The 26,338-nt window shown below is 38.9% G+C and overlaps 1 protein-coding gene across 2 annotated transcripts; it reads left to right on the top strand.

Moving 5' to 3' along the window:
- The first annotated feature begins 3,392 nt into the window (after window positions 1-3,392).
- Window positions 3,393-26,338, top strand: LOC120311393 (b(0,+)-type amino acid transporter 1-like). 2 transcript variants are annotated; one of them, XM_039350827.1, is made up of 6 exons: window positions 3,393-4,150; window positions 14,419-14,552; window positions 17,730-17,859; window positions 20,349-20,473; window positions 22,413-22,500; window positions 25,410-26,338. In XM_039350827.1, the coding sequence occupies exons 1-6, from the start codon at window positions 3,395-3,397 to the stop codon at window positions 25,641-25,643; spliced, it is 1,467 nt and encodes a 488-aa protein (XP_039206761.1). In that variant the 5' UTR covers window positions 3,393-3,394; the 3' UTR covers window positions 25,644-26,338. The 2 variants fall into 2 exon arrangements, with proteins under 2 accessions (XP_039206761.1, XP_039206762.1); XM_039350828.1 differs by lacking the exon at window positions 22,413-22,500 and having other exon boundaries at window positions 25,410-25,569.

The following is a 26,338-nucleotide window of genomic DNA, read 5'->3' as shown; positions in this document are numbered from 1 at the left end:
CCTTTGAACAGAGACTGTGTCTATGTAGTGGAGGAATAATTGAATCAATGGAACATGCTATTCTCTATTGCCCTCTCTGTGCAGGAGCTTGCTAGTAATTATTATTTCCACTCTTTATTAAATATCCTGGTCAGTTCAATCTGTTTTATCTCAAGATGCTATTATTGCATCAATCTGATTTTATTTCCTTGACCATAGTCAAATACTGTTCTAATCTGTACAGTCCACCATAGTATTAACTCTAACCCTTTTAAAATATTTTAGAATAACTATATTTTTTCTTGTGTCTTGATTGACTTTTGCATTTTATTTGCTGGTCTATGACTGAATAAAGATTTGATTGACTCATATTTTAAACCAACATCTTTGTCTTCTTGTTATTTATCTTAAAATCTGCTAGCACAAAAAAACATTTCAGTTTTTTTCATCAAAGAATCAATCCCTTTCAGGGGATCCTATAAAATCAAAACCAATTGAAAAGTCTTATTTTTTATTTTTTATTCAAAGCTTTACAAACCAAAATAAACAACAAAGGGGACAGAGGAAAACCGTGTCCTTTCCCCCTTCTGAATATCACATTGTTTAATCAATTCACTGTTAGCTATAATTCAAGGCTTTGGGGATGTATATATATATAAACTTGATTCCATGAAGAGATTTTCACTGAAATCCGATGTTTATCTCACGAATTTATGCGATAGGACCTTGTCCAATTGTCCCTCCATCAGTTTCTCTTCCCAGCTCAACAAATCAACTAATGCCTGAATAAATATTTTTCATATATTTTCAAAAGGGTTCTGTTTAGAATAACCCTGAACCACAGACAGAGTTTTCTCTCTGAGTTCCAGCATAGCCAAATTGTCCTGCCAAATTGTCCAGTCCTCTCCCTAAGTCCAGTTCCCTAATTTCTGATTTTTTTCTCCAAAAGTTCCATCCTGTCATTAAATGGTTTCATTTCCACTGAAATTTTGTCCAGTCTTCTTTTTTAAAAAGTTTTTCAAAGTCTTAAACTAAACTTCTATAGGTTGTGTTAGTGTTGTACCCAAGATGTCAAATATCATCTTCATAAGAGACAATAGAAGCTGCTGCTCATCTTTAAACCCTGATCTGATACCCCTATGTGGATAGAAACTTGGGAACTCCATAAGATGGTAATAGAAAAAACAAGCAGAGCAATTTGATGCTACAAGCTGAAGAACATAGATTCATCAAAAATAGTCTTTCAAAAAAAAAATCAATTTAATTCTGTTTAAATGCTCTTTCATTTCCAAGGTTTTGCAACTCAGACAAATATAAGAGAAAATTCTTAACACTTCAATATAAATATAGCTCTGGAAATAAAGACTCTAAACAGAAATATTCATTTGTTCCAAAGAAAGTTTCTCTTTCACTACAAAAATAAATACTTCAAAAAAGTGATTTAGAAATGAATTAGGTCAGTTCTAGTGTTCATAAAGTTGGCTACATCACAGCTGTGAACTTGATTGAAATCCCCCCTCCCACACACACACACCTTAAAATTCTGTTTCTGTAATTTACTTGCAAGGAATAACAGTCCAGGGATCACATGGGTCTATTTCTGGTTTCCTCTTTAAATTCAAAGGAAGATACAGGGCCCCCATGCTGTGCAGGAAGCAAAACAAACTATCCCATCATCTCCAAGAACATTGGAGGCATCTAAGCTGCCATTTTCCTCACCGGAAGCTGTTTGCTTAGGCTTTTCCCCCCCTAGACAATGGAACCAACTAACATCCCATTCATTAGCCAATAGTTCTGCCATAGGAAGACTTTTTCTTGCTATAGTATGATTCAGAAGCTCAAAAATAAGGTGTCATCACAAGAACTGGAACCCTCTGCATAAGACCCATGAACTACACATTATTGTCCATCACAACCTAAAGCACTATGCTGTATTAGCATTCTGTTATCTACAATGTGGTGGCACACATCCCTGATACAAGGAAGCAAGTGTGGGAGGAATCTATCGCTTCTACCATCAAGGTATATCCTCATTCACTAAATCCTAAATAACTTCCTTTTTGTTATCCACTTTATAACTGTCATAATACTCATAAAGTATGCAGACCATCTAATAGAAAATGATACTTTTTTTTAACTACACCACATATGGTACCCAAGTAAAAGTAGATAATATTGAAAGCTATCTTGTACAGAATCAAAGCTATCTGCACTCAGACACAGCCAGATTATCTTGATGATTTGCTGTTAAACTAAAGTGGGTATTTTGAAGGTGATCTGGCTAAATATTGTGAGGAACATTCCAAAAGCCAACACTTTTCCACTCACCAATATCTAAATCTCATCCATGGAAGTCACCAGTGGTTTTACCTTAGCTGGAATGTTGATAGACTGCACAAGATGCTTTTGCCAGGTTTTGTTCTATTGCACTGGCACCAAAAGTAGGATGGATGACTGCTTTAATACGGTGTGAGAATTGTGTATTGGCACAGCTTCTTCAGTGTGCCTGTGTTGTGGGGATAGGTATTTGTTTCCCTGTGGATGACTATATGGTAAAATCCCCCACAAACACACCTTGGAAACTCCAAAAGGTGATGATGGCTGTGGGAGTAATGTGATGTTCCTAGAAGAGCTTGGTAGTCATTGGTACTATTCAGAGAGGAGGAGGAGGAGGAGGAGGAGGAGGAGGAGGAGGAGGAGGAGAAGAAGAAGAAGAAGAAGAAGAAGAAGAAGAAGAAGAAGAAGAGGAAGAGGAAGAGGAAGAGGAAGAGGAAGAGGAAGAGGAAGAGGAAGAGGAAGAGGAAGAGGAAGAAGAAGAAGTAGAAGACATATTCATGACTGGATCTCTTTGGGTTTGAATTCATCTCCTTAAGAATTAGTAAACTGGTCAAGTAACTCCTCTTTGATGTTCCCCAGCCCACTTACTTCTCTCTTGACATAACTAAGCATGTTGTGGGAACAATGCCATTGTGTCAATACAATACCATACTTATTTCAAGGGACTTCAAACAGCTTCAAGCCATTCACTTATTATACCATAGTATTGTAAGAAGGTGCAAAATATTCCCAATTGCTTTTCTTTTATCACCTGAAGGGACTAAGTACAGCTACTTATCTTGATGCAATATTATATAAAATAGGCCCTCAAGAGCAGGAAGGTTTTCTGCTTCTCTAGAAAATCAAAAGAATAAACAAGCTCAAAGAATTCACTATTGTGTTCCCCATCCTAAATTGCTTCTTATAAGTAAAAACAACCTTAATGTTTCATACAAGGTAGGACTTTGAGAATTTTATATATACTAGCCAAACATGGGAAGACACTCGGTACCTGCAATCATTAACTTAACTCAAAGTGTGAACTATAATTTATTCCTGGCCATGGACAGACATGCTCCATTCTGCTGGAGAAACAACCATGGCAAGTCCTATCATGGGAAAGAGCAGAAGCAACCTCCAAAACTCAGCTGCTCAGCCAAGTGAGATGTCAGAGAACTTGATCTTGAAGCGAGAAATTGGCTTGACCAGTGCTATCTCACTCGTAGCTGGAACTATGATTGGATCAGGTATTTTTATGTCACCAGAGTGGGTACTGCATAACATAGGGAGCCCTGGTGGTAGCCTCATTATATGGGCAGCCTGTGGCTTGGTGGTCATCTTTGGAGCTCTTTCCTATGCTGAATTGGGAATTTTAATCAAAGAATCGGGGGGTGACTATATTTACATCCTGAGGACTTTTGGGTCTCTTCCAGCTTTCCTTTTTGCATTCACTTCAATCATTGTGGTAAGGCCTGCTGGCGTGGCAGCCGTCTCACTGAGCTTTGCAGAGTATGCTCTGGTGCCATTTTATTCTGGCTGCTCCCCTCCACAGGTCATGATCAAATGCATGGCTATAAGCTGCATCCTCTTCCTGACGTTGGTCAACTGCCTTAGCGTCAGGTTAGCCATGTCCATGATGAACATATTTACAGCTGCCAAGTTCTTTGCACTGTTGGTTATCGCAGTGGGAGGATTAGTTCTGCTTGCTCAGGGGCAAACCCACAGTTTCCAAGATGCTTTTCAAAACACCAATATGGAGGCTGGAGCTATTGGAATTGCGTTTTATCAAGGTCTCTGGTCATTTGATGGATGGAACGTCTTGAACTCAGTGACTGAAGAAATTAAAAAACCTGAAGTGAGTGAAGATTGCTTTTAATTTTTTAATAGATTAACATTATAGATTAACTTATGGATGATACCTGAATTGTGATTTTATTTTGACATGTTAGATAGTTGCTTTAGATCTGCAGATTTGACACCCAGTTATCATGTGACTCAGTTTTCTGGAAATTGTACAGGCCACTTCTGTTTGTGTGGCTTACATTCTCAGCTTTCATTAAAGAAACTAAAAAAGTAGAAGTCACTGACTAGTTGAACTAGTGGCATTGCATTGTTCTAATAAGGCTATCACAGACATGCAAAGGTAGGAAAAGAAGAGAGTTGTGATGTCGCTGTCTTAAATGAGAATTTCAAGGTTTCTTTCTGTTGGAGATTTGTGTCCTGAGCATATATAGAATGCTAAAAGAATACCAAGCAATTAAGTGGCATCAGGTTTCATTTATAAGCAAATGCTTGTAATATAATTGTCTTGGATGCAGAGTATAATCTTCATCTAGCTCAGGGGTCTTCAGACCTGGCCCTTTTATGACTTGTGGACTTCAACTCCCAGAATTCCTCAGCCAGCGTGCCATCCAATAAACGTTGCCTTGATGAATTGATCAAAGTATCACATTTGCATCATATTAGAACACATGGAATATAATGCACATAACATTAGGTCACCTAGCCTTATGGAACAGGCACAGAGTAATCCTATTTTCTCTTCTACATTAGCACAATTTAATGCTGGAGAATGCTGCAACTTCCAAAAGTGCTAAATCCATTATCATTGTTAAACCTATCTTTATGTTCCAGTATGTCAGGATGCAATAAAGAATATGCTGCATGTTGTTAGACAACTACATGCCTTTCAAACAGTTCTATATAAAGCAGCGGTTCTCAACGTTTGTGTGACAGCGACCCCCGTCACACAAACGTTATGCGCATGCGTGGCGCGGCCGCGTATGGGGGCGGGGCCCCCGCGCGGGCGCGCATGCGCGGCGCCACCCCCGGAGGCGCGGCGCCGCCCCCACGCGCGGCACGCATGCACGGTGGCGCCCCCCGGAGGCGCGCCGCCGCCCCCACGCGCAGCGCGCGTGCGCGGCACCGCCCCCCCAGAGGCGCGGCGCGCCCCCGGAGGGGACAAAATGGCGGATCGCCGCGTTTGGCGACCCCACAAAAGAGGTCGATCGACCCCAAATGGGGTCGCGACCCATAGGTTGAGAACCGCTGATATAAAGTAAATAAGAAAGAGGCTTTCTTTGGCTATTAACTACAATTGGAAAAAAATGTATCTCTATATTTAGGGCGGGGCAAAAATTCAAGCCTGACATTCTTTCAAAAGCTCATCCACGTTTAGGCTTGCATGAGATCTAAAAAAGACAGGACTGCTACAATGAATCAAATGCAACTTGTTAAATAAAGCTAACACCGTCAAATGGCCAACAGCTTAAACTTTGTGAATTGTATTATCAGATGCATATAAAAATGGTTACAGTTATGTTGCACACTATTGCATTTTAATTTTCTTTTACATTAATATAAACCCATAAAATTAGTGTAAAGTCCTGTTCAGATAAATAAGCCATCCAGTAGCATCCATTGGGAGGTAAAAAACAACAACCCCAAGATGGCAGTAATGGCATGTAATTGTAGAAGAAGAGTAGGTGGAGCTGGGGGCAGAGTTAAACATGTTATAAGTTTAAAGTCCTCATGTTGCCATAAGTCATTCAAGTCCAGGTCCCCTTGAATTCTTTTGACCTTTATCTAGTGCCAGTTTAATGCTGACCATTAGTTGACTAAATTCTTACATAGGTTTGGAGAAATTTTCCGTGCTGCAGCTTAAAATATGGTTCTGAATCTTTGTACCTGACAGCAATTGAAACCTAATTGTATATAAGTGACATTGCTGTAAATAAATTTTTACAGCCTTAAGACCTGAAAGATAGTGACTCTACAATTTTGCATATACAATTATCAATTATTTAATTTTTGTTGTAAAAAAGGAATAATGTCAGCCTTTTTGGCTAAACAAAACCTAGAAACACACTCTAATGAAGCACAATGAACTATACTTCATTAAGACTTCAAAGAGGAAATCTTGCAAGCCTGATTGTGAGTTACTTTCTGATTTCTTATATCTCATGAATCAGGGAGAAGCCTGTCTAATTAGTAACTTCTGCAGTTACATGATTATAATTTGAGCACTTGGCAACCTGCCCACATTTATGACTGTAGAGATGCTTCAACTCTCCCCACCTGTCTTCCCACCCTCCTTCATCTCTACCCTTTTGGCTGCCTTACATTTCATTGTACCTGCTGCCCTGCTGCTATGCCCTCTACTGTACTTGCTGCCTTCCACTTCTCTGCAATGTACCACTCCTGGTGCAACCCATCTGTCACCCCTCATCAGTAGCAGGAGGAAGAAGATGGCAAATATCATCTGGGGCAGCATGGTATAGCAGGTTGACAGAGTACAGGAAGGTGGAGATGCAGGGCAGAATGAGGGCAGTGGGGACAACAGGAGCAATGGAAGGCACAGTGGCAGGGGCAGTGGAATGCAGGATAGCCAAAATGGCAGAGATAGGAGAGATAGGTGGGTGGGGTGAGTTGAAGCAAGGGGAGCACAGCTGGCCAGGAGAAGTATGAAGTCCTCATCTAATAACTGTGTGGTTCTGGCACAACCACCACATTCAAGACTATTGAAATTGCTGTCACTAAGCAGTGGGATCACATGCTCTTTTGCCTAATGACTACTTTGCTTAGTAATGAAAATTCCAGTCCTAATGAAGGTTGCTAAGTGAGGACTTTCCAGGACTTAAGCCTTCTTTGTTCATATCCTGGTTCTTGCCTATTTCTTTCAAGGACATCTCCCTGTGATATTCTACACCACCTTCTCCATTAGCCTCAATCTTCCTTCTTGTGTGCATTGAAAATCTAAGGCCAGAATCATGGGAATAAACTGTCAATTTACTTGTCTCTTCTGCCATTAACCCTTTCCTATACAAGTCCTATAACACAGTAGTTAAAAAAAAGGCTTTTCTCTCAATCCCCCTTTTTGCTCTTGTCTAGGCTGCTCTTCTGCCTCCCTTTCTTCCCCATCACACCAGGCTAGATTCCCAAGCCATATTGGGAACAAAGTCTTTTCATCTTGTGTCCTACAATCATTTTGTAATGGTGGTAGACTACATAGATTGGGCTTCCAATTGCAGATAAAACTGGACTATCAAAAATGAGGCATAGGTATCCGTTGTGATTTTCCATAATCTCTCTGGTTCTGCATAGCCTTTCCAGTGCATCAGGTACTACACATGCTTGTTAATAGTATGGGTATTAGCCCACTACTCTCTGAAGCCAGAATGCGATGACTCACAGTGGCCAGGTGGGTGTGGCTGGGTGGGCATGACTGGGTGGTCACAATTGGGTCGGTGGGATGAGTAGATGTAGGTGGGTTAGCATGATCGGCTTGGCACAGCCAGTTTGATTCTGCTCACTCAGCACGGCTGATATGGTATGGCCAGGTGGGCATGGCTGGGCATTGCTGAGTGGATACAGCTGGCTTGGCCCCACTGACTCAGCACAGCTGGATCAGCACAGAACAAGTCGCACCAGCTAACTCGACATGGGGATAACTCGGTGCCCCACAAGCTCCTCGCCTCCCCAAACTACCGGCAGCTAAGTGTGTGTGCACACCCACACATCCCATTCCAAGTTTGGGGATTTTTTATCCACAGAGGAAGGAGAAGTCCTTCTCCCCAAGCCCAGGCATGATTGGCAACTTGCCAGCTCAGGTATGGATAAAAGTCTCCAAGTTTGGAATGGGGCATGTGTGTGTGCACACAGCACACCAAAGGAGACGTCCTGCTCCCAGTCCCAGACATCCAAGCAATGGCATTTCCCTGTCCGGTGCCACCCCCTCCCAATCAAAGCAGCAAGCAGAGGGCAACGCTGCTGTGCATGGAAGTGTGGAAGAAAATGTTTGCAGGAAGCAGTTTTGTCCAAGTCCAACATCTGCCTTGACAGATCTCTAGAGAGAAGGAGGAACTGCATGGGGGAGGCTGGCCAGGCAAAGGAGGAGGTGGAAGTCTACACAAAGCACGTCCAGCAGCTCAGAGAAATGACCTTGCTAATAAAGATAATAAATATATGTTTGCCATGAATGTTTCCAAAAAGATGTGGGTAGATTAACCTATGAGACAAATTGTCTATTTCTGATGGGCAAATTAAATTAATCACATCAGGAAAGGGACTAGGAAAACTAATACCCATGCTATTAACAAGCATGTGGTGCACTGGAAAGGCTATGCAGAACCAGAGAGATCATGGAAAATCACAATGGATGCCTATGCCTCATTTTTGATAAATCAGTTTTATCTGCAATTGGAAGCCCAATCTATGTAGCCTACCACCATTACTAGATGACTATAGGTCACAAGATGAAAAGATTTTGTTCCCAATATGGGATGGGAATCTGATCTACAATATGAAGTACCATCTTAAGCAGCCCACTGCAACAAAAAGCAAGATTCTCCCAGAATTTCTTTTAAAGGATTTATTGAAGGGTAATGGAAAATTTTATAATTGGCTTTAATTTGTTTTATCTCAGATATTGTTAAAATACAGATAGTCCTTGGATTACAACCATTCATTAAATGACTGTTCAGAGTTAAGATGGCACTGAACAACTTACGACTGATCTGTGAAGTTGCAGCCATTGCAGCATTCCCATGGTCATGTTATCATGATTCAGGAATTTGGGCACCAGCTTATAATTATGATGGTTCCACTATTCTGTGGTCCCATGGTTGCTATCTGTGACCTTCTCTGGTGGCTTTCCACTAAAAAAGTCAATGGGAAAGTTGGCAGGAGGTTGCAAGTCACTCCTGCCGCTTTATTGCCTGTCCATCCCTGTGCTCCTTAGTGTCTGGCCCTAGCACCCGCCAACCTGCCCACGCGCCGTAATGCCCATCTATGACACCCATCCACCCATAGCTCTGCCTATTTGCCTGGTATTCTACTTTATCTCATATTACTTCCCATACCTGAGAGCCTCACTTAACAACTCACATGGTCCTGGGGTTACAATGACAACTGCTATTGCCATTGCTAAGCAATGCTTTTTTGTGACATCATGGTTTATGACCACATCGCTTAGCAATTGTCATTGTAATGTGAAGACTATCTCTAGAGAACTTTTTTTTAAAAAAAGAACTGATGAGAAAGTTGCTTTCTTAAACTTGATGTGAGGAATGTCTCGATGTGTGCTCTGTTTGGACATATGAAAATAATACTCGTGTTGTTTTAATGAATAGAATTACATAACCTTTAGTAATTACTAAAAATAGGTGATACATTTGGTCAAAGACTGAAGCAATTGTTCTGAGGCATTTTTGAAATTTCCACAACACTACTATGAATGCAGATAAGATAATGAAATAAAGTGAAAAGATTAAGAAACAATTCTGTTCTAAGACATATATGCTTGAATTAGATCTAAAAATGAAGAGTACTAAGGTCTCTAGGAATAGACAATAATTGTACTAAACCAAAATCCTATGAAGCAAACATGTAGTAATATTTTAAATAAGAAACACAATTAACTGAATGGTATAAAAAACCTAGGTGTTATTTTGTGATAGAACTTTGGATACTATATAATTGGATTAAAAAATATTTCATCTCTAGAAAAAGTTGAGAATTTGGGAAGCAAATACTTTGTCCTGTCAACTTTGGAGAAACATAAATGTTGAAGCATATATATCCCACAGGTTGCCCAGCCCTGTAGTTACCTAGTAAGGAGAAATGGCTTTGGTATGGATTATCACAAAGAGTTCCAAATATCTCCAAGTTGTTACTTTGTGAATTCAAAATGCTAATCAACAAATAACTATACATATTCAGGATTAAGAAAATGTTTTAAAAGCAAGTTAATAACATATTTAAATACTAACTCTACTGAAAATAGTAAAAAGCTCTGAGAATTGAATAATGTGCTACATGGATGCAAAAATGAGTGATTCGTTATTTTTTTAATTCTTTTCCCTGGAATTATTTGAATTATAAACATTTTTTTTCTTTGCTGTACTGCTATCAGATAACTAAATACTTGAGGGTCCTTGATGCTATTTGAGCTTGGTTGTTTTCTTGCAAACATTTCATTACTTAGAGTAGGTAATATCAGTTCTAGTCCTAGGTAATTGGGTAATGAAACATCTTCAAGAAAACAACCAAGCTCAGAGAGAACCAAGAACCCCTCATTTCAACCCTGAGTTACTTATATTTTCTTTTATTAGAACTAAATAATTCCAAATAGAAACAAATTTGAAAAGAGCAAATCTGTCTGAGATGAAAGATTTGATCAAATGCATATTAGATCAATGTTCCACATTCTAATCTGATAGTTTCCTTTAATGTAGACCTTTCTGATGGTTCGTTTAAAAATCACTCTGTATTAATATTCCAAGAAAATAAACAAATACTTGTGGCTCACATAATGTTCCATATATTTAGACTATATTATGTTAATGCTAATTACTACCAGATAGCTCAAATATGGAATAAATAATGATCTCTAAGAAGTAATATGTGAAATCTTGGATTTCTAAATCCATTAATTTGTTAAGAATAAATATTTTTAAGAAATAAACAGGTTCCCACATCTAATGAATTTTTCCATTTGCAGTTGTTTGAAAATTTCAGAAACTTTTGACTTAATTCTGAGATTGATGTTTGTTATTCAGTGGATTTTCTCCCCATTTTTGTCAGCATTCTTTAGCTAACGTTTCATTAGATATTAACAGATTGCTAAATAATTTACTGCTTAGAAATAGCAAGAGCAGGTTCATGTGAAAAAGAAAAGTATATTTGCTGCAGGTCATGGAAGCAGAATATATAATAGAGTTCATACATTGATCTGCTTTATATGTAATCGTCATAAATGTTACTGTCACTTCTGGCACTGGTTTACTTGTGGCTAATTCTTAAAGCAATCATCCATTTTATATAGGCCAACCTAATAGCAAAGCATTTATTACAAAATCATTGGCTATGAAGATTGTTTTTAAATATAGAGTTAGAAAACATAATGTAGAGATTTTAAAGGGCAACTATTGAACATGTCATTGCTGATATGCACCAGAGCATTGTGCAGTCTTCAGGCACTCATTTATAATATATTAATGATGTTATTTCTTTTTTTTTCTTGGTTGAATTACAAAGATCTCTGAAGAGAAGGAGGGAGTGGCTGGGGAGCTGTGTGAGGGAGGCTGCCCAAACAAGCCAGCATCCTTACCACACACAAGCACGCTTGGAAATGGGGATTCCCTTTTGAGAAACGCCAGTTTCCCCCCCCCCCCACCAGGCTGTTCCCCTGCCTAGTCTTCTTCCTCTCCCTAGATCTGTCAAGGCAGAAATTTGACCCCGTACCTTCACACACAATGTCACCCTCTGCCTCCTGCTTTGCCTGGCTAGTCTCATGCACACCGCATACACACACATTTCAAGCTTGGAGACTTTTATCCACATCTGAGCTGGCAAGCTGCCAATCCTGCCTGGGCTTAGGGAGAAGAACCTCTCCTTCCTCTGTGGATAAAAAATCCCCAAACTTGGAATGGTGTGTGTGTGTGTGTGTGTGTATACACAAACACTTGGCTGCCAGCAGCGTTGAGTGAGCGGCAGTGAGCTGGCTGCACTGACCCAGCCATACTGACCCAGCCACATCCACCTAGTTGCACTGACCCGTCTGCAACCACCCAGCCACACCCACCTGGCCATTGTGAGTTACCATAGAGCCCTCTGGAGCTATGTTGAGAAATGGACTTTATTTGCTGAACTACTGGAAAAGGCCAATAAAATTTGAGACCAACTTGCAGCAAGGTTAGGCAGAAGGCAACATTTTTGTTGAAAGCCACATCAAATCCTCTTCAGCAATTTTGGCTCCCTCTTATCTGTGGGTGTCTCCAGCTAGTTTTGCCAGATCTAGTTGTTCCTGTAAAAAGCAGTGAGCAGCTTGCCCCTCTTGCACGAAGTCCAAGATATGAGGAACTGCAGATGCAGGAGCTCTGGAGGACAATGTGCAGGCATAGAAGCCATAATTTGCATGAAAAGGAGACATGCTGATGTAGGAATGTATTGCATTGTTGTGGGCAAATTCTACAAGTGACGTAAGCTAAATTTAATTATGTTGCTGATAAGAGACATAGCATCTTCCTATTTAGTTCAATAGATGCTCTTACAATATTTGATTCGATTCTCAGCTTCTCCATATGACTCTAGATGGTGAGAAGATGACAAATGAATGTTAATGTCTAATAAAGGAGAGAGGGCATTCCAAAACTTGGAGGTAAACTGAGATCTGCAATTTGAGATTACTTGCTTGTGTAGGCCAGCATACCTAAAAATATGGTCTAAAAAAGCTGTGCCATTTCCTGAGCTGAGGCCCTTGCACACAATGAAATGGATCGTCTTTGTAAACAAATTGTAAACAAACTCACCACTACAAGAATTTATTTATTTCCTTGAATTTATATAGCCACCCACCTTACTTGCAAGATTTTGAGTGGCTTACAAGTTAAAAAATCTTGTGTAAATAAAGCTACAACAATTTAAAACATTACATTAAAAAAATGCTGACATACTCCTATTATCAGGTGGAGGTCAGTAATAAAATCTATTGATAATGTATCCCAAGGTCACAAAGCAGAACTTGGGTTGCAGCAAGCAGCTGGCTTTCCATGGACAGATTTTACCTGTCATCCTATGACTGGATGAAACATAATCCCCGATAACTGCCCTTATTCTTAGGCACCCAAAGTCCCTAAGGACCAATGCTGGATTTTAAACGGTCTCCCATAACCGGCCGTTTATTGTCCTGACAGAGTCATAACAATTATTCCCCTTAAGGAAGGGGAAAATATAAACAACCATTGTGAACCAGTTACCCTTCTTCAGACATGAAAGATGATAGCTCATCCTGTGAGGCTTCCTGTAGGTCATTCATATGAGTCCTAGAATAAACAATTTATTGCTGTTGCTCTTTAATTTGAGCTAGCAAATTAACAGTTTGTCTCTCTACCCCCCAGCCTTTCAAACTGGCCTTCATCTCTTGATGGAGAGATAAAGTTTCTTAACAGCAGAATTATGACATTGAGAGTAGTATAAAGAAGGCACGGGGCATCTGGAAACTTGTTCTGGGAGATGTATAGGAGAAATATTAAAAATTAAAATGGGTGAAAAACTGTGCTCACCGGACCTGCCAAGGCAAGAGAGTCTGTGTTTTCTGTTGAGTTTCTGTGAGCAGTTTGGGCCTGGAACAGCTGCGATGTCCCTTCTAGACGGTGCCTCCATAGTTGGAAAGTCAACTTTACAATAAATAACTCTTTATGAAAATGCCATAATTCCCTTTGGCTGGCTGAAGCAACCTACAATAAAATACATATGGTGAGAAATTCAACATTCCCCACCCGCTGGAGGCAAAATGATCCAACCACCACATCGGATGCATTGGTTGGTGCCACAAATCGGGGTGGGCGGGGCAAAGTCTGGGTGCTTAAGAAGTGCCTGTGAAGTGAAACAACATTTAAACTCCTGAAATACTGCTTGCTATTGAGTAGAACATGTGAATTTTCATCCTTTTTTTAAAAGTGCAGTTGATGGCAATATGTGGTCTTCCAAATTAGGAATGAACTTCTGATAGAAATCAGTAAGTCCCAGAAAACTCTGGTCTCATCTATGAAATTGTCTATCATCTCTGAATCTGCAAGGGTAGAGTGTTGTATTTTCTGGCCTGAATCAAAATAAAGAGTAACAGGAATAATAAAATGTCCTTGCCTGCCTTGGACAATTTTGCAAATGTTTCATAATGGTCTGAGGGTCCCTTTTTTGGGGCTCTTGTAAAAAAAAGACCTGAAAGTTTCCCAAAACTAAGACTTTGGAGCAATTCAGGCAGATGTTTATTATATGGTCAGGTGAGAAACATTGATTTAAAAGTTGAAATACAAAACTATGATTTTTCAGCAGATGAAGGAACATAAGAAATATTATATGCTAAGTTCTTTTTAGTCTTATTTTGTTTTCATAGCTCTGCACATTTGTTAGGTGTTGTGTTTGCATATTGAACTATGGTAATTTCTGTTTTATGAAATCTTTGTATTTTCTCTCCACCACCTTTGCTTTTTGACTATGTGAGAAATAACTGAAATTGTGTTTATATATTTAGAACTGAATATTAAAAAGTTATGCAGTTGCACACCTATATGTGTACATAGCTCATCACTGTGTGTCTTATTTTCTTCTCTCTCTCTCCAGGTGACTCTGCCAAGGGCATTGATGATTGCTATACCTCTGGTGACCTGCTTTTTTTTGCTAGTAAATGTGAGCTATTTTGCAGCCATGACTTCTGTTGATTTTCTGACTTCGGGTACAGTTGCCATTACCTGGGGGTGAGCAATGCTAAACACTAAGGCCTTAGCAGCCTATTCAACTTAGGTGGCTACATCTTCTCTAGCATTTGTGCACTGTGCACTCAAAAAACACTTTCTCATCTCCAACAAGTGTCATAGCTTCAGCCTTGGAATACATTTAAAACAAATAACATTTATGTAAAAACCCTTTTGGGGGAGGAAAAGAAAGGGAAAGGAATTACTTAAGTATTGAAGTACAGATAATAATAATAATAATAATAATACTAGTAGTAGTAAAGTTGGAAGGGACCCTGGAGGTCATCTAGTCCAACCCCCTGCTCAGGCACGAAATCCTTCACCATTTCGTCCTCAATATATGACCACAGTTGAGCCCAAAATTTCTGTTGCTAAGTGAGACCTTTGTTAAGTGAGTTTTGCCCCAGCAAAACCTTTCTTGCCTTTCTTAAGTGAATCCCTGCAGCTGAGAAGTTAGTAACCCAGTTGACTTTGCTTGTCAGAAGGTTGCAAAAGATGATTACATGGCCTTGGGACATGGCAAAAGTCATAAACGTGAACCAATTGCCAATTAGCTGAATTTTGATCTCATGATCATGGGGATGCTGTAAAGATCGTAACTGTGAAAATGGTCATAAGTCATTTTTTTCAGTGCCATTATAACTTTGAACTGTCACTAAATGAACTACCTATAAGGACTACCTATAACAATGGTTACTTCAGTCATATTGTCTGAATGGGACATGGAGATTGAGAAAAATCCTTGGTATAACCAATTTCTCCTCTCCGTTTATGACTTAATCTCATTCTAAGTGGCACTGTTTTGTAAGCTGTTAGTTTGTCGGCCTGGTTTAGTGATTGATTTATCTTATGATCCTCTGTGTCTGTGTTCCACTAATGCATTACTCCCTTATTATTTTACTTCAGTTATCAGCAATCAGCTCTCTGTGTTCAGAAAGGCACATCATTATTGCTTATGAATAGTCTGTTCTGTTTACACAACACTGTGCCCTTCTTCTGAAATTTGGCATGATTGTATTGAATTTTAAACAATTAATAATCAGTGTTTACATTTGAATATAGTCACGCCAAATTTCAGAAATGTCTGCTTCAAAAAAATATTTGAACACATCATTAATTAGAAATCCTCTACCTTAAATATTGCAACCTCTTCTTGGCCAGTATTCTCCCTGCTGGCCAGGTGATCCTCATCCCTTTCCCCCAGTCTTTCACCTGTGCCAAACACAGGTAAACCGAAACAATTAACTCTCCCCCCCCAACCCCAATAAAGCCACCAAGAAGAATGAGACAAATGATAGAAGAATCCCGCAATTCTACATCAGGTGTTAATGTTGCATGGGTCCTCTCTAGGGGAAAAATATGATTAGTCAGAGCTCTGGAATATTATTGGAAAACTCTAAAGAGTCATTCAATCTCACTACATTCCACTCTTCATTTTATGAGATTTATTACCATATTATTAAAACCAGAGAAAAACCCTACCAGCTGTGCAAGTAATGGACCAGTATCAATGCCTAATTTAGATGAAAAGATATTAACTATGACATTGGAAAAAAAATTATTGTACAAACATAGTGTCATCTCTCATTTATCCAACTCACTTTATCCAATTCAGTCAGGATTAATATAAACAAACAGACAGACTGGCATCTATAATATTCATTAGTGGTGTACATTTTGGAAAGAGCTACAGACAATTGGACTCATCTGTTTTAATTTTGCTGGATATTTGGTAAGATATTAAATTTCTGGGTTAAGAATTTTAAAAAGATTTAGATTTGGTTTTCTAACGATAGGGGAATGTGAGATCAAGAACTCATCAGGAAATGCAGTAATATTACAAGTAGTAATTCTTCCTTATCTAAGGACAAGCACAGCAGACTTTTTTTTAGTCATTTTTTTTTCCTTTTTCAGGGAAGAATTTAATTTTACATAAGGTAGAATTTGTTTGACAGTCAGATCTTTTGCTGTTGGGTCTCAGTTTGATGGTCTGACACACATAACAGTTTGCAACAGCAATCTTGCATGCTGTTTACTCCTGAAGAGTGAAAAAAACCAAGCAATTATAGATTCAGCTGAGAGCTAGAACATATACAGATAATCCTTGACTTACAACAGTTTATTTAGTAACCATTTGAAGTTACAACGGCACTGAAAAAAAGTGACATGACCATTTTTCACACTTATGACTGCTGCAACATTCCCATGGTCATGTAATTTATATTCAGCTGTTTGACAACTGATTCATATTTATGACAGTTGGAGTATCCCAGGGTCATGCGGTCACCTTTTGTGACCTTCTGACAAGCAAAGTCGATGCGGAATCCAGATTCATTACCAACTGTGTTACTAATGTAACAACTGCAGTTATTCACTTAACAAATGTGGCAAAGTGTGTCATAAAATGGGGCAAAACTCACTTAACAAATTTTTCACTTATCAACATAAATTCTGGCCTCAAATGTGGTTGTAAGTCGAGGACTACCTGTATATACTATGTCTAATGAATTAATGTAGAGCTTTCAAACCTGCAAAAACCTGAGCTGCAAAAATCCCAGGGATTTACTAAATGTCATTAAAGGCAGCAAGATAATTCTCTTGGCTACTAGTGGTCTTTTTTCTTTATGCAGTCGAGATTTGATAGTCCTTGTTAATGAAACCATATAAATCCTTTTGTTCTGAGGCAAGGATATCCTTTTTGAAATCTTCCCTTCCAAATCTTGATTGGATTGATGGGAGTTATACCTCAAAATAATTTAGAGGGCATGTATTTCACTCTTGCACTTCAAGCAGTGTTTTAATTATGCTCTTCTATCCTCTTAAATATGTCTTCCAAAGAGTGGCATAACCACCATTTCTGGTTAACTGTAAAACCAATTTTTTTACTATACTTTAAAATTTAAGTTAGTATTTATTGAAAGTACCACTGATTTGGAATACGGAGACCTACAGTATGGAAAAGCCATACAATTTGATTCAAAAGTGATGAAGAACAGAGTCACCTGGCACGCAGATTTCTTTCAACCAAGGTACTGTATTATGAACATCAAGTCAAAATATAAACGTACAAGGTGAAATCCGAGCTTGAGTTGAGGTCATCTTGGTCCTTAACCAACACCCTAGCCTAGCCAATCCACTATGGCTCCTTTTTGGTAACATTTTGTTTATTTCCCTCTAAAGAAATAAAGTCCTGGGCAACTGGGTATGGCTGATGTCATTGGCAGTTGCTCTTTCTTGCTTTGGATCAGTTAATGGAACGTTCTTTTGTGGAAGCCGGGTATGCTACATTGCAGCAAGAGAAGGCCATATGGTAAGGAATGTGAACATATTGCTTTTTCCATTATATTCATAGATGTATTATTTAGTCAATCATTTTCATGTTAGAATCTTTTACTGTTATTTCATGCCCCCCTTGGCTCCTTTGTGGATTTGTAAGGCTGTCTTCTAGTCAGCAGTTGCATATGGTTAGGGGTATGTAACCCAAAGGACAATATATAAATAAAATAAAATGCATTAATGAACTGGCAGGATGGGAAAATGAAAGACACATTGCTTCACATGCCATACATTGCTTATATAACCTACGTTCTCTATCAAAGTTTGACACTTTTAATTACCTGTAGTTCAGTTGAGCCAATCTGAAAATTTAAATTCTGTAATTTGATCCAACTAAATCTAATGGACCTGAACTCATTTAAAACTAAGACTGTTTGCTTAGCCGTCAGCTATATTGGGCTATTGGATTTTTGGAAATATATAAAATTGAATCCAGATTTAGGATGTAATCCTATACCAGGGGTAGGCAACCCAAAACACTCAAAGAGCCACTTGGACCCGTTTCCCACCAAAAACAAAACACTGGGAGCCGCAAAACCCTTTTGATATCTAAAATGAAGATAACACTGCATATATCCTTTTTTACCTTTATTATAGGGGTGTGTGTGTGTGTGTGTGTTTGTGTGTGTCTATACACACATTAAAAATAAAAGTAAAAATATCACTCTTGGGAATATCCATACTATTAAAACAATGATCACCAAGAGAATGCTTTAAGAGAATAAAATTACATACACACAGAGGTAAAAAAAGGATATATGCAGTGTTATCTTCATTTTAGATGTCAAAAGGGTCTCTCTCTCTCTCTGTCTCTCTCCCTCCCTCCCTCTCTATCTGCCGTTGGTCTGCCACTCCTCTTCCCCCCCTCTCTCTCCCCCTCCCTCTCTCTTTCTCCCCCCCTCCCTCTTTGTCTCTCACTCTTTCACACACACACACACACACACACACACACACACACACACACATACACCCCTCCTATCTGCTGCTCACCTGGCAAGCTTCAAGCTGTTGTCCAACAAGCTCAGGGGTAAGCAACCTCCTCTCTTTTATGACTCATGGACTTCAACTCCCAGAATTCCTGAGTCAGCCTAGCTGGGCTAGCTAGCTCTCTCCTGCCCTTCCTGCTTCCTGCAGAGATGCAGCAAAGGGAGGAGCTCCGCCCAGTAAGCTTTTCAGCTCCTCGGAGAACACTGTGAGTGCACTCTCTTTTACACACACACACACACACACACAAACACACACACAGAGAGAGAAAGAGAGAGAGAGAGAGAAAAGCAGGGAAGCGCAATTGCCCCTCTCTGTCTCTGTCTCTCTCTGCAAAGGCCGAGGAGGCTGGAAGCCACAGGGGAAGGCTCAAAGAGCCGCATGCGGCTCCGGAGCCACAGGTTGCCGACCTGTGTCCTATACTTATGTATACAGAAGTAAATCCAATTAAACTATTTTTGAGCAGGGATGGGCATCGGTGTATAAATTAATTGTATGTAAAACTTATTGGAATTAATGGAGCAAAGTAGTTACTAGTTATCTTTTATCTTAATGGGAATTAAGAACAATATATTTACTTTGGCTCTAATGTCTTGAGTTTTAATCTGTATACAGATAACAGTAAAGAATCAATGAAAAACAAGTGAGGCTTCTGGGAATTCATTGTAACTTTTTGATCACAATCCTGTACTCCTCTCTTGTCCAATGAAAAATGGATATTAATTTTTATCAACAGAAGCAACACATCCAATTCTTCTATATGTAAATAGCATGCTTTACCCTCTTACACAAGACTGTAGCAGAAATGCAATTGCAATTATTACTAAATTCAGTTGTGAATAAATGTTATAGTACTGAGCTATAAATCAATTAATTTGTGATCCATGGCCATGTTTATCAATCTGCTGAGTATTCTCCTCCTCCTTTCTCTACTCCAGAGTAGCTCATAAAATTTTAGCTCTGGAGTCCAACAGCTGGCTCAGAACACTGAAAAGAACTATGGTATGGAGGTGTCAGCTTAGGCCTGATTGATTTATATTCTGCCAGAAGAGCTGTGAATTTTGAACTTCCTAACAATACAGGAATTAAGTACTCAGCAAGTAACTTGAGCCTGCTGCAGAGGAAAGCAGAAGGGTATTCTGTCCTGAATACAACTGATATTTCCCTAAAAAACAGTAGGCTCCAATTCAAGTTCTAGAGAAACAATGTTTTAGAGAAATTAACATGCAAGAAATAGGTTTGGTGGGCTGCTGGCAGAGAGACCATTGAAGCTGCGAAATTCCAAATGACATGAGTGCCATACAACAGAACTTACTGTTGCTCATGAGGTTTCAAATTATTTCTCATAGCATAACTACCAAGTTTGCTGTTCATTTATTTACTCATTAAAACTCTGGAGAGCTGGACAGAAGCAAGGAACAAAGCAAACCTCTCAGCATAGTTAGTTATGGTCTTTTGTTTTCATGTCTCCATTTTCAGCCCGACTTTCTATCTATGGTTCATATACGTTATTTTACACCTTTTCCTGCTCTCATATTTACTTCTGTGGTGTCCATAATAATGGTAATACCTGCAAGTTTCAACAAGATAGTGAACCTTTTCAGGTGGGTATTTCTCGCTACTCATAATTACTTGATGAAATTGATCTCTCGGCATCTTTTTGATTATTTTTATATATTAAGGTGATATTGCCTAGACTTCAGAGAGAGGAAGGGGGTGCGGTATTATTTAGTTATTCGTGTTACTTTATTATTTCTTTTATACAAACTTTTCCATCCTGCTTGCCATGCAATACATCTGCAGTAATGTAATGTGGTGACCAAAACTGGATGAAGTATTCCACGTGTGGTTTTATCAAGGATTTATAAAACAGTACTAATACTTCACTTGATGTTGATTCTATGCCTCTGTTTATACAACCGAGGTTTGTATTAGCTTTTTTGGATGCTGCTGCACACTGCTGGCTCATGTTTAAGTGATCGTCCACTAGGATTCCAACGTCCCTCTCACAGTTACTGTTTTTGAGCCAGGTCTCACCTAATCTGTACTTGTACATTTGGTTTTTCCTGCCTAGGTGTAAAACCTTGCTTTTCTCCACATTAAATTTCATGTTGTTGGATGGGGCCCTTTGTTCAAGTCTGTCAAGATCTTTTTGGATCCTGAGACTAAATTAGTAATGCTATGGATATAGTATACTTAGACTTCAACAAGGCATTGAACAAAGTACATCACAATCTACTTCTTGGTAAACTAGAAAAATGTGGGATAGACAGCATCACCACCAGATGGATTTGTAACTGGCTGACAAACTATACCCAATGAATAGTCCTTAATAATACTACATCTACATGGAAGGAAGGAAGCAGTGAGGTACCACAAAATTCTGTCTTAGACACAGTACTCTTCAATATCTTCATAAATGACTTAGATGAGGGAATAGAAGGGGAACTAATTAAATATGCAGATGACAATAAGCTGGCAGGAATAGCCAACACCCCAGAAGACAAGCTCAGGATCCAAAAAGATCTTGACAGATTTGAACAATGGGCCCTATCCAACAACATTAAGCCATGCAATTGCCAGTTCATGTGTCACATGGCTATGTTTTTTCCTATCTAAGAGTAGCTGTTTCATTTGTATTTCTTTGTAGCTCTTGTATCATTAAAAGGTGTCCTTTATTGCTGCAGCCATTTGTGCCTTGTGACTATAATTATTTTTTAAAATATCCCAGGCTATGTAGCTGCCACTCCCATGCAATTCTCTCCAGGATAACCAAATACCAATTTCCCAGAAAGGAAAACATTTACTTACTGGATCTTCATTTTATCATGTTTCAGAGTCTTACTTGTAGGGTTTACTTTCCCAGTTCAGGTATAAAAGAAAAGCAGAGTATGGATATCAAATCTCCTGACTTAGGCAAAGAAATTCCAAACCTCCAGACAATTCATTGCTTAGTTCTGTACCTCAGCTTGGCTGAAAATTCTCAGAAGTGGCTCAGTTAGATTAGCATCTCCACTGGTAACAAGAATGAATTCCTGGACAACAACTGATTGCCCATTCCAGAACAAAGGTAGAAGAAACATATTGCCCAGAAGTAAGCAATGACATTCAAAATAAGTGCAAAACTATTATGGATACTGTGACATCACTGCACACACTGCAAATGTCACAAATTTATTTATTTATTCAATTTCTATAGCTGCCCATCTCAGTCAATGACTCTGGGTAGCTTACAATTATGTTATTTGTGTTGTTTGCATGACCCTATTCGCCTCCCTTTATGGGATGCCTATAAATTAGGCTCCTAGCTCAAAATAGAGATAATAATGAACTGTACTTCAACATCTATGGTTAATTGAAGATATATTGTCAAACTGTGGAAAGTGAACGAGATCTTTATTACAGTGTTAGGTATATTTTTCTGATATTTAATTAGTATTTATATGTGTGTGTGGGGGGGTATCTGGGTGTGCATTTTTTAATAGCAGCAGAAATTGCGTGATCACACATGGAATGGCTGCCACTAAATGTTACTTTATATAGCTTTACAACTTGGATTTTCAACGGGATAAGTGTTGCAAGTCTCCTGTATTTAAAGATTAAGAAACCAGAACTCCCAAGATCTTACAAGGTTAGTACTGTATAAAAAACACTAAAATTCTTTTTTTTTTCCCTTTTCCCTTTTTTTCTTTAGTCACACAGGTCATAATGGTCCTAATCTGAATGTCCTAACCTGAATTTGCTCCCCCCCCCATCTGGCATCCTCTAGATCAGGGCTTTTCAACCTTTTCACCCATTGTACCACTTTTAGGATATGGCAACATCCGAGTATCACCAGTCGCCTAGCAAGGTGTCAAAAAATGACCAAAAGAAAAAAAGTGATGAAGTACAGGTAGTCTTCAACTTACAACAGTTCACTTAGTGAATGTTTGAAGTTACAATGGCACTGAAAAAGTGCCCCCTAAGCCACAGCCGAGCAAGATACCTGCCTGCCCACCTGGCGACGCTCTTCCTCCTGTCCAAGGTTTTCATTGTTGTGAGCATTTCTGTTGAGGATTGGCAGTGGAGGTGGGGAGGGGGGTGTTTGCTTTTTATTCTCCCCATCTGCTGGGTAGTTGCAGCAGGTTTTGGTCACTTCACATGACCCTGGGACACTGTGACCGTCATAAATATGAATCAGTTCCCAAGCATCTGAATGTAAATCACAAGACCCTGGAGATGCCGCAACATTCCAGATGATTGGTGCTTCTTCAGGGCTCAGCAGAAGCACCAGGATCACTGCCAAGCTTCAGCTGGAGCCTGGCGCTGATCATGGCGCTTCCGCTGAGCCCTGACAGCCCTGCAGCTCCAGCCATCTCTCGCTCAGGCTTGTGTGGTGCTGCCACCGGTTCAGCTCATTCCCCTCCCCCACTACCACTTTTCTAGGATGGTCGCATACCACCTGCCAAGTGCCAATGTACTACAGGTGGTACCCGTACCACTGGTTGAAAAGCCTTGCTCTAGATATGTAGGATTACAAATGTTCCATAACTTCCACAAACTTGTTGTAGGAATTGTAGTTCTACAGATCTGAATGCCAAACTGGGGAAGACTACTATATTTTCTGGGCTGTCCTTAATTTCCTGGCTACCCTGTTCTGTATCCTAGGAACAGCACAGTTAACAAATGCCTTTTTCAGTCTTCCTTGTCTTGTCACATGAATCAATTGTTCCAAATGCTTCAGCCTGAGAATGTTGAGAAACTATTGGAAGAGCGATAACCTCTCATCTGTTTGCTTCATCTTTGCCCCATGGCATTCTAGGACCAATTATATGACCTAATAGCCATGATGTATCAACCTTAGGTATGATTAGTCAGGTCTTGTGAACAGGATCACCTTTACGGGGAGAGGATGGTAGTTAAGGACATTTAGATCAGGACTGAAGCAGGGGGAAAGACAAATTTAGCCCCCTTCTCATTGAATAACTGTGAACTATCCCATGGGGTGAAATACATACTGTAAGTATTACATGGATTAATGACAGTGGGAATCATTCATCACTTTGAATTTATAAACAGTCCTAATTTAGTGCCCATATTTGGGACTAGCAACTTAATTTTGAAGCCTAGCAGTCCCTAAGTGAAACTGTGCTGGTGATCTTACTTCAGCTTTCCTTTGCTTTACTGACCTGCAAAGGTTCTAAATGTGAGAATTGGTCACAAAGTTACTTTTTCATCATTGTTGTAACTGTGTATGATCGCTAAACAAGGCAGTCACTAAACAACAGCTATCTTGCTAATTCTTTAAAATCATCATTAATTGTTAGTTTCTTTGCATATTTGCAATATGACTCAATGCTGATATTCTTATTTAAAATTTATCTGAAGGGACTTCCTGTTTCATATCATCAAAATACTGCTCTAATTGAGCTAATTTGGATAGTAGGGGGACAGTTTTTAAGAGCCTAGGGATAGCATCTAGCCTATAAGACAAGTTCCAGGAAATGTGATGCTTGCTATTTTTGTTCATTTAGCATTCCAATATATCTGAAAAAGTTGTCTAAAATGCCTATTTAACTTTGTTAATTTTTTCCCCATTCAATTCTCTATAGGATCATTGAAAAATAAAATGGAATATATGCTGTTTTATACTACTTAAATCCATAGATCCCATAAAATATAAGAAACTGAAACGTAAGACGTTTCAGTTTTGTAATAGGGTATACCAGGCTACATAAATAACAACTGGGAATAAAAAAAGATGACAATTTATAGTAGGCAAGCTGGTGCCATCCAATGTTTCAGTTCTCAGCTTCAGCCACTGGCAGAAAACTGTAGGTTTTGTAGCCAGTACTATTTAGAAAAACTGTACTTTCACCTTCTGGGGAAAACCATTAGTATAAGAACCTTCCTATCTTCCTTTAGCTGTTTGCTTGGCAAAAATCAGTGCTCTGGCATTGATCTTTTTCACTTATTTTTAATTGTTTCTGAAGCTCTTGAAGCTTGAGGAGCAAGATAAAGAGACCAGAATGTTTGTTTGTTTTAAAAAAACAACCACCTGGTTTAAAACTTCTCTTCACTCAAACTGTGCGGGTCACATCATGATTTTCCTATTTCTATCTCCATTGTTGAATATCATGTAGCTGAAATAGCATCATTCATATGCAAAAGGGAGACATTAGCAAGCTTGGGGACTTTCCAAAGTTCACTAGGAGTGCCAGAAAATGAAGAAGAGAAGAATAAGAATGGTAGGAGGGGCAGAACATCCAAAATTAGTTCAAGGAAGACTGAGTTTGTTCAGTGGCCGTGCCATGTAGGCTGATTATTGGAGAACATCTGGAAAATTTAAGGAGTATCCTTCAAAAAATCATGACTAGTTGGTTGATGAGATAGGTATCTGGATAACATGACTTTTGATATCAGGTACTTCTTATTTCATCTACGGTGAACAAGGAAGCTGTGCTTCTTTCCTCATTGGGTATGCTTTTTGTCAGATGCCACTTGGAAAACTTTCCTAAACAAATTATACAGTGGCCATAAACATGTTTCCTCTTATTCCAGGTACCAATCATCATACCAATCATTTTTCTGATGATATCCATCTACCTGGTACTGACACCCATCATTGACCAGCCACAGCTTGAGTTCTTCTATGTTATACTCTTCATCCTCAGTGGTATCATATTTTACTTCCCCTTGGTTCATTACAAGTATTGCCCTGCCTGCCTACGAAAATTAACTGTTTATATGCAGATTTTAATGGAAGTTGCAGCAACTGAAAAGGACATGAAGTGAATTCATATTCATAAAGTTGCCTTGGCAAATGTTCTAATTATCTGTATAGTTCTGATCTGTACAGAGACGAGGGTACAGCTTTTCCTGATCATATTTCAGAAACATTTTGAAAATGGATCACAATTGTTCCTATCTCTATCTAATTGGGGGTAGGAGGAGAAAGAGAGGAAGTTGTCAGAATGCTCTTTTTATATTTATTGTTTGATTTGCTTTTTAAATTTCTTTCTTAAAATTTTTTATACATACACATTTTTTCTTTTTGATTTTGTTGCTTGAATATCTTACTTTAACTAATAAAAAAGAAAAGAGGTTAAAAAAAATCAATACATTTTTAGATTGCTTCCTTTTCAACAAGAAATAATGTATAGAAATGACCATATTGCATTTATGTTGTTGGAAATGCAGTGAAATTATCACTTTATTTAAACATTCTGTCTTGTTCCATTTTGGTAAGAACCGATTACGTATATTAACTCAGCTTGAGATTTATCTCAGTCATGGGAATTGACTTTGGACAGAGAAAATAAACACAAAATCAAATGACTTATTGTTCAGCATTGGATCACAAATATATATGAGTTCAACTTTTTAGCAGTTTGAAACATTAATCAATATAACTAGAGCATGGATGGCTGTAATGAATCATGGTTTCAATTTATTAATATATGTTTGTCCACAAATATGCATTTTGTAAG

This window comes from Crotalus tigris, unplaced genomic scaffold, assembly GCF_016545835.1.
Source record: "Crotalus tigris isolate CLP2741 ecotype Arizona unplaced genomic scaffold, ASM1654583v1 scf7180000018357.297301, whole genome shotgun sequence".
Classification (NCBI taxonomy): domain Eukaryota; kingdom Metazoa; phylum Chordata; class Lepidosauria; order Squamata; family Viperidae; genus Crotalus; species Crotalus tigris.
Note: the sequence above shows the minus strand (reverse complement) of the source record. Positions and strands in the feature narration are given on the sequence as shown.

Bases quoted from the DNA above. Each gene is read 5' to 3' on its own strand.
- LOC120311393 (XM_039350827.1), top strand. From the start codon at position 3,395: ATGGCAAGTCCTATCATGGGAAAGAGCAGAAGCAACCTCCAAAACTCA. The intron at 4,151-14,418 runs GTGAGTGAAGAT...CTCTCTCTCCAG, and splicing joins AAGAAATTAAAAAACCTGAA to GTGACTCTGCCAAGGGCATT. The intron at 17,860-20,348 runs GTAAGGAATGTG...CTCCATTTTCAG, and splicing joins CAGCAAGAGAAGGCCATATG to CCCGACTTTCTATCTATGGT.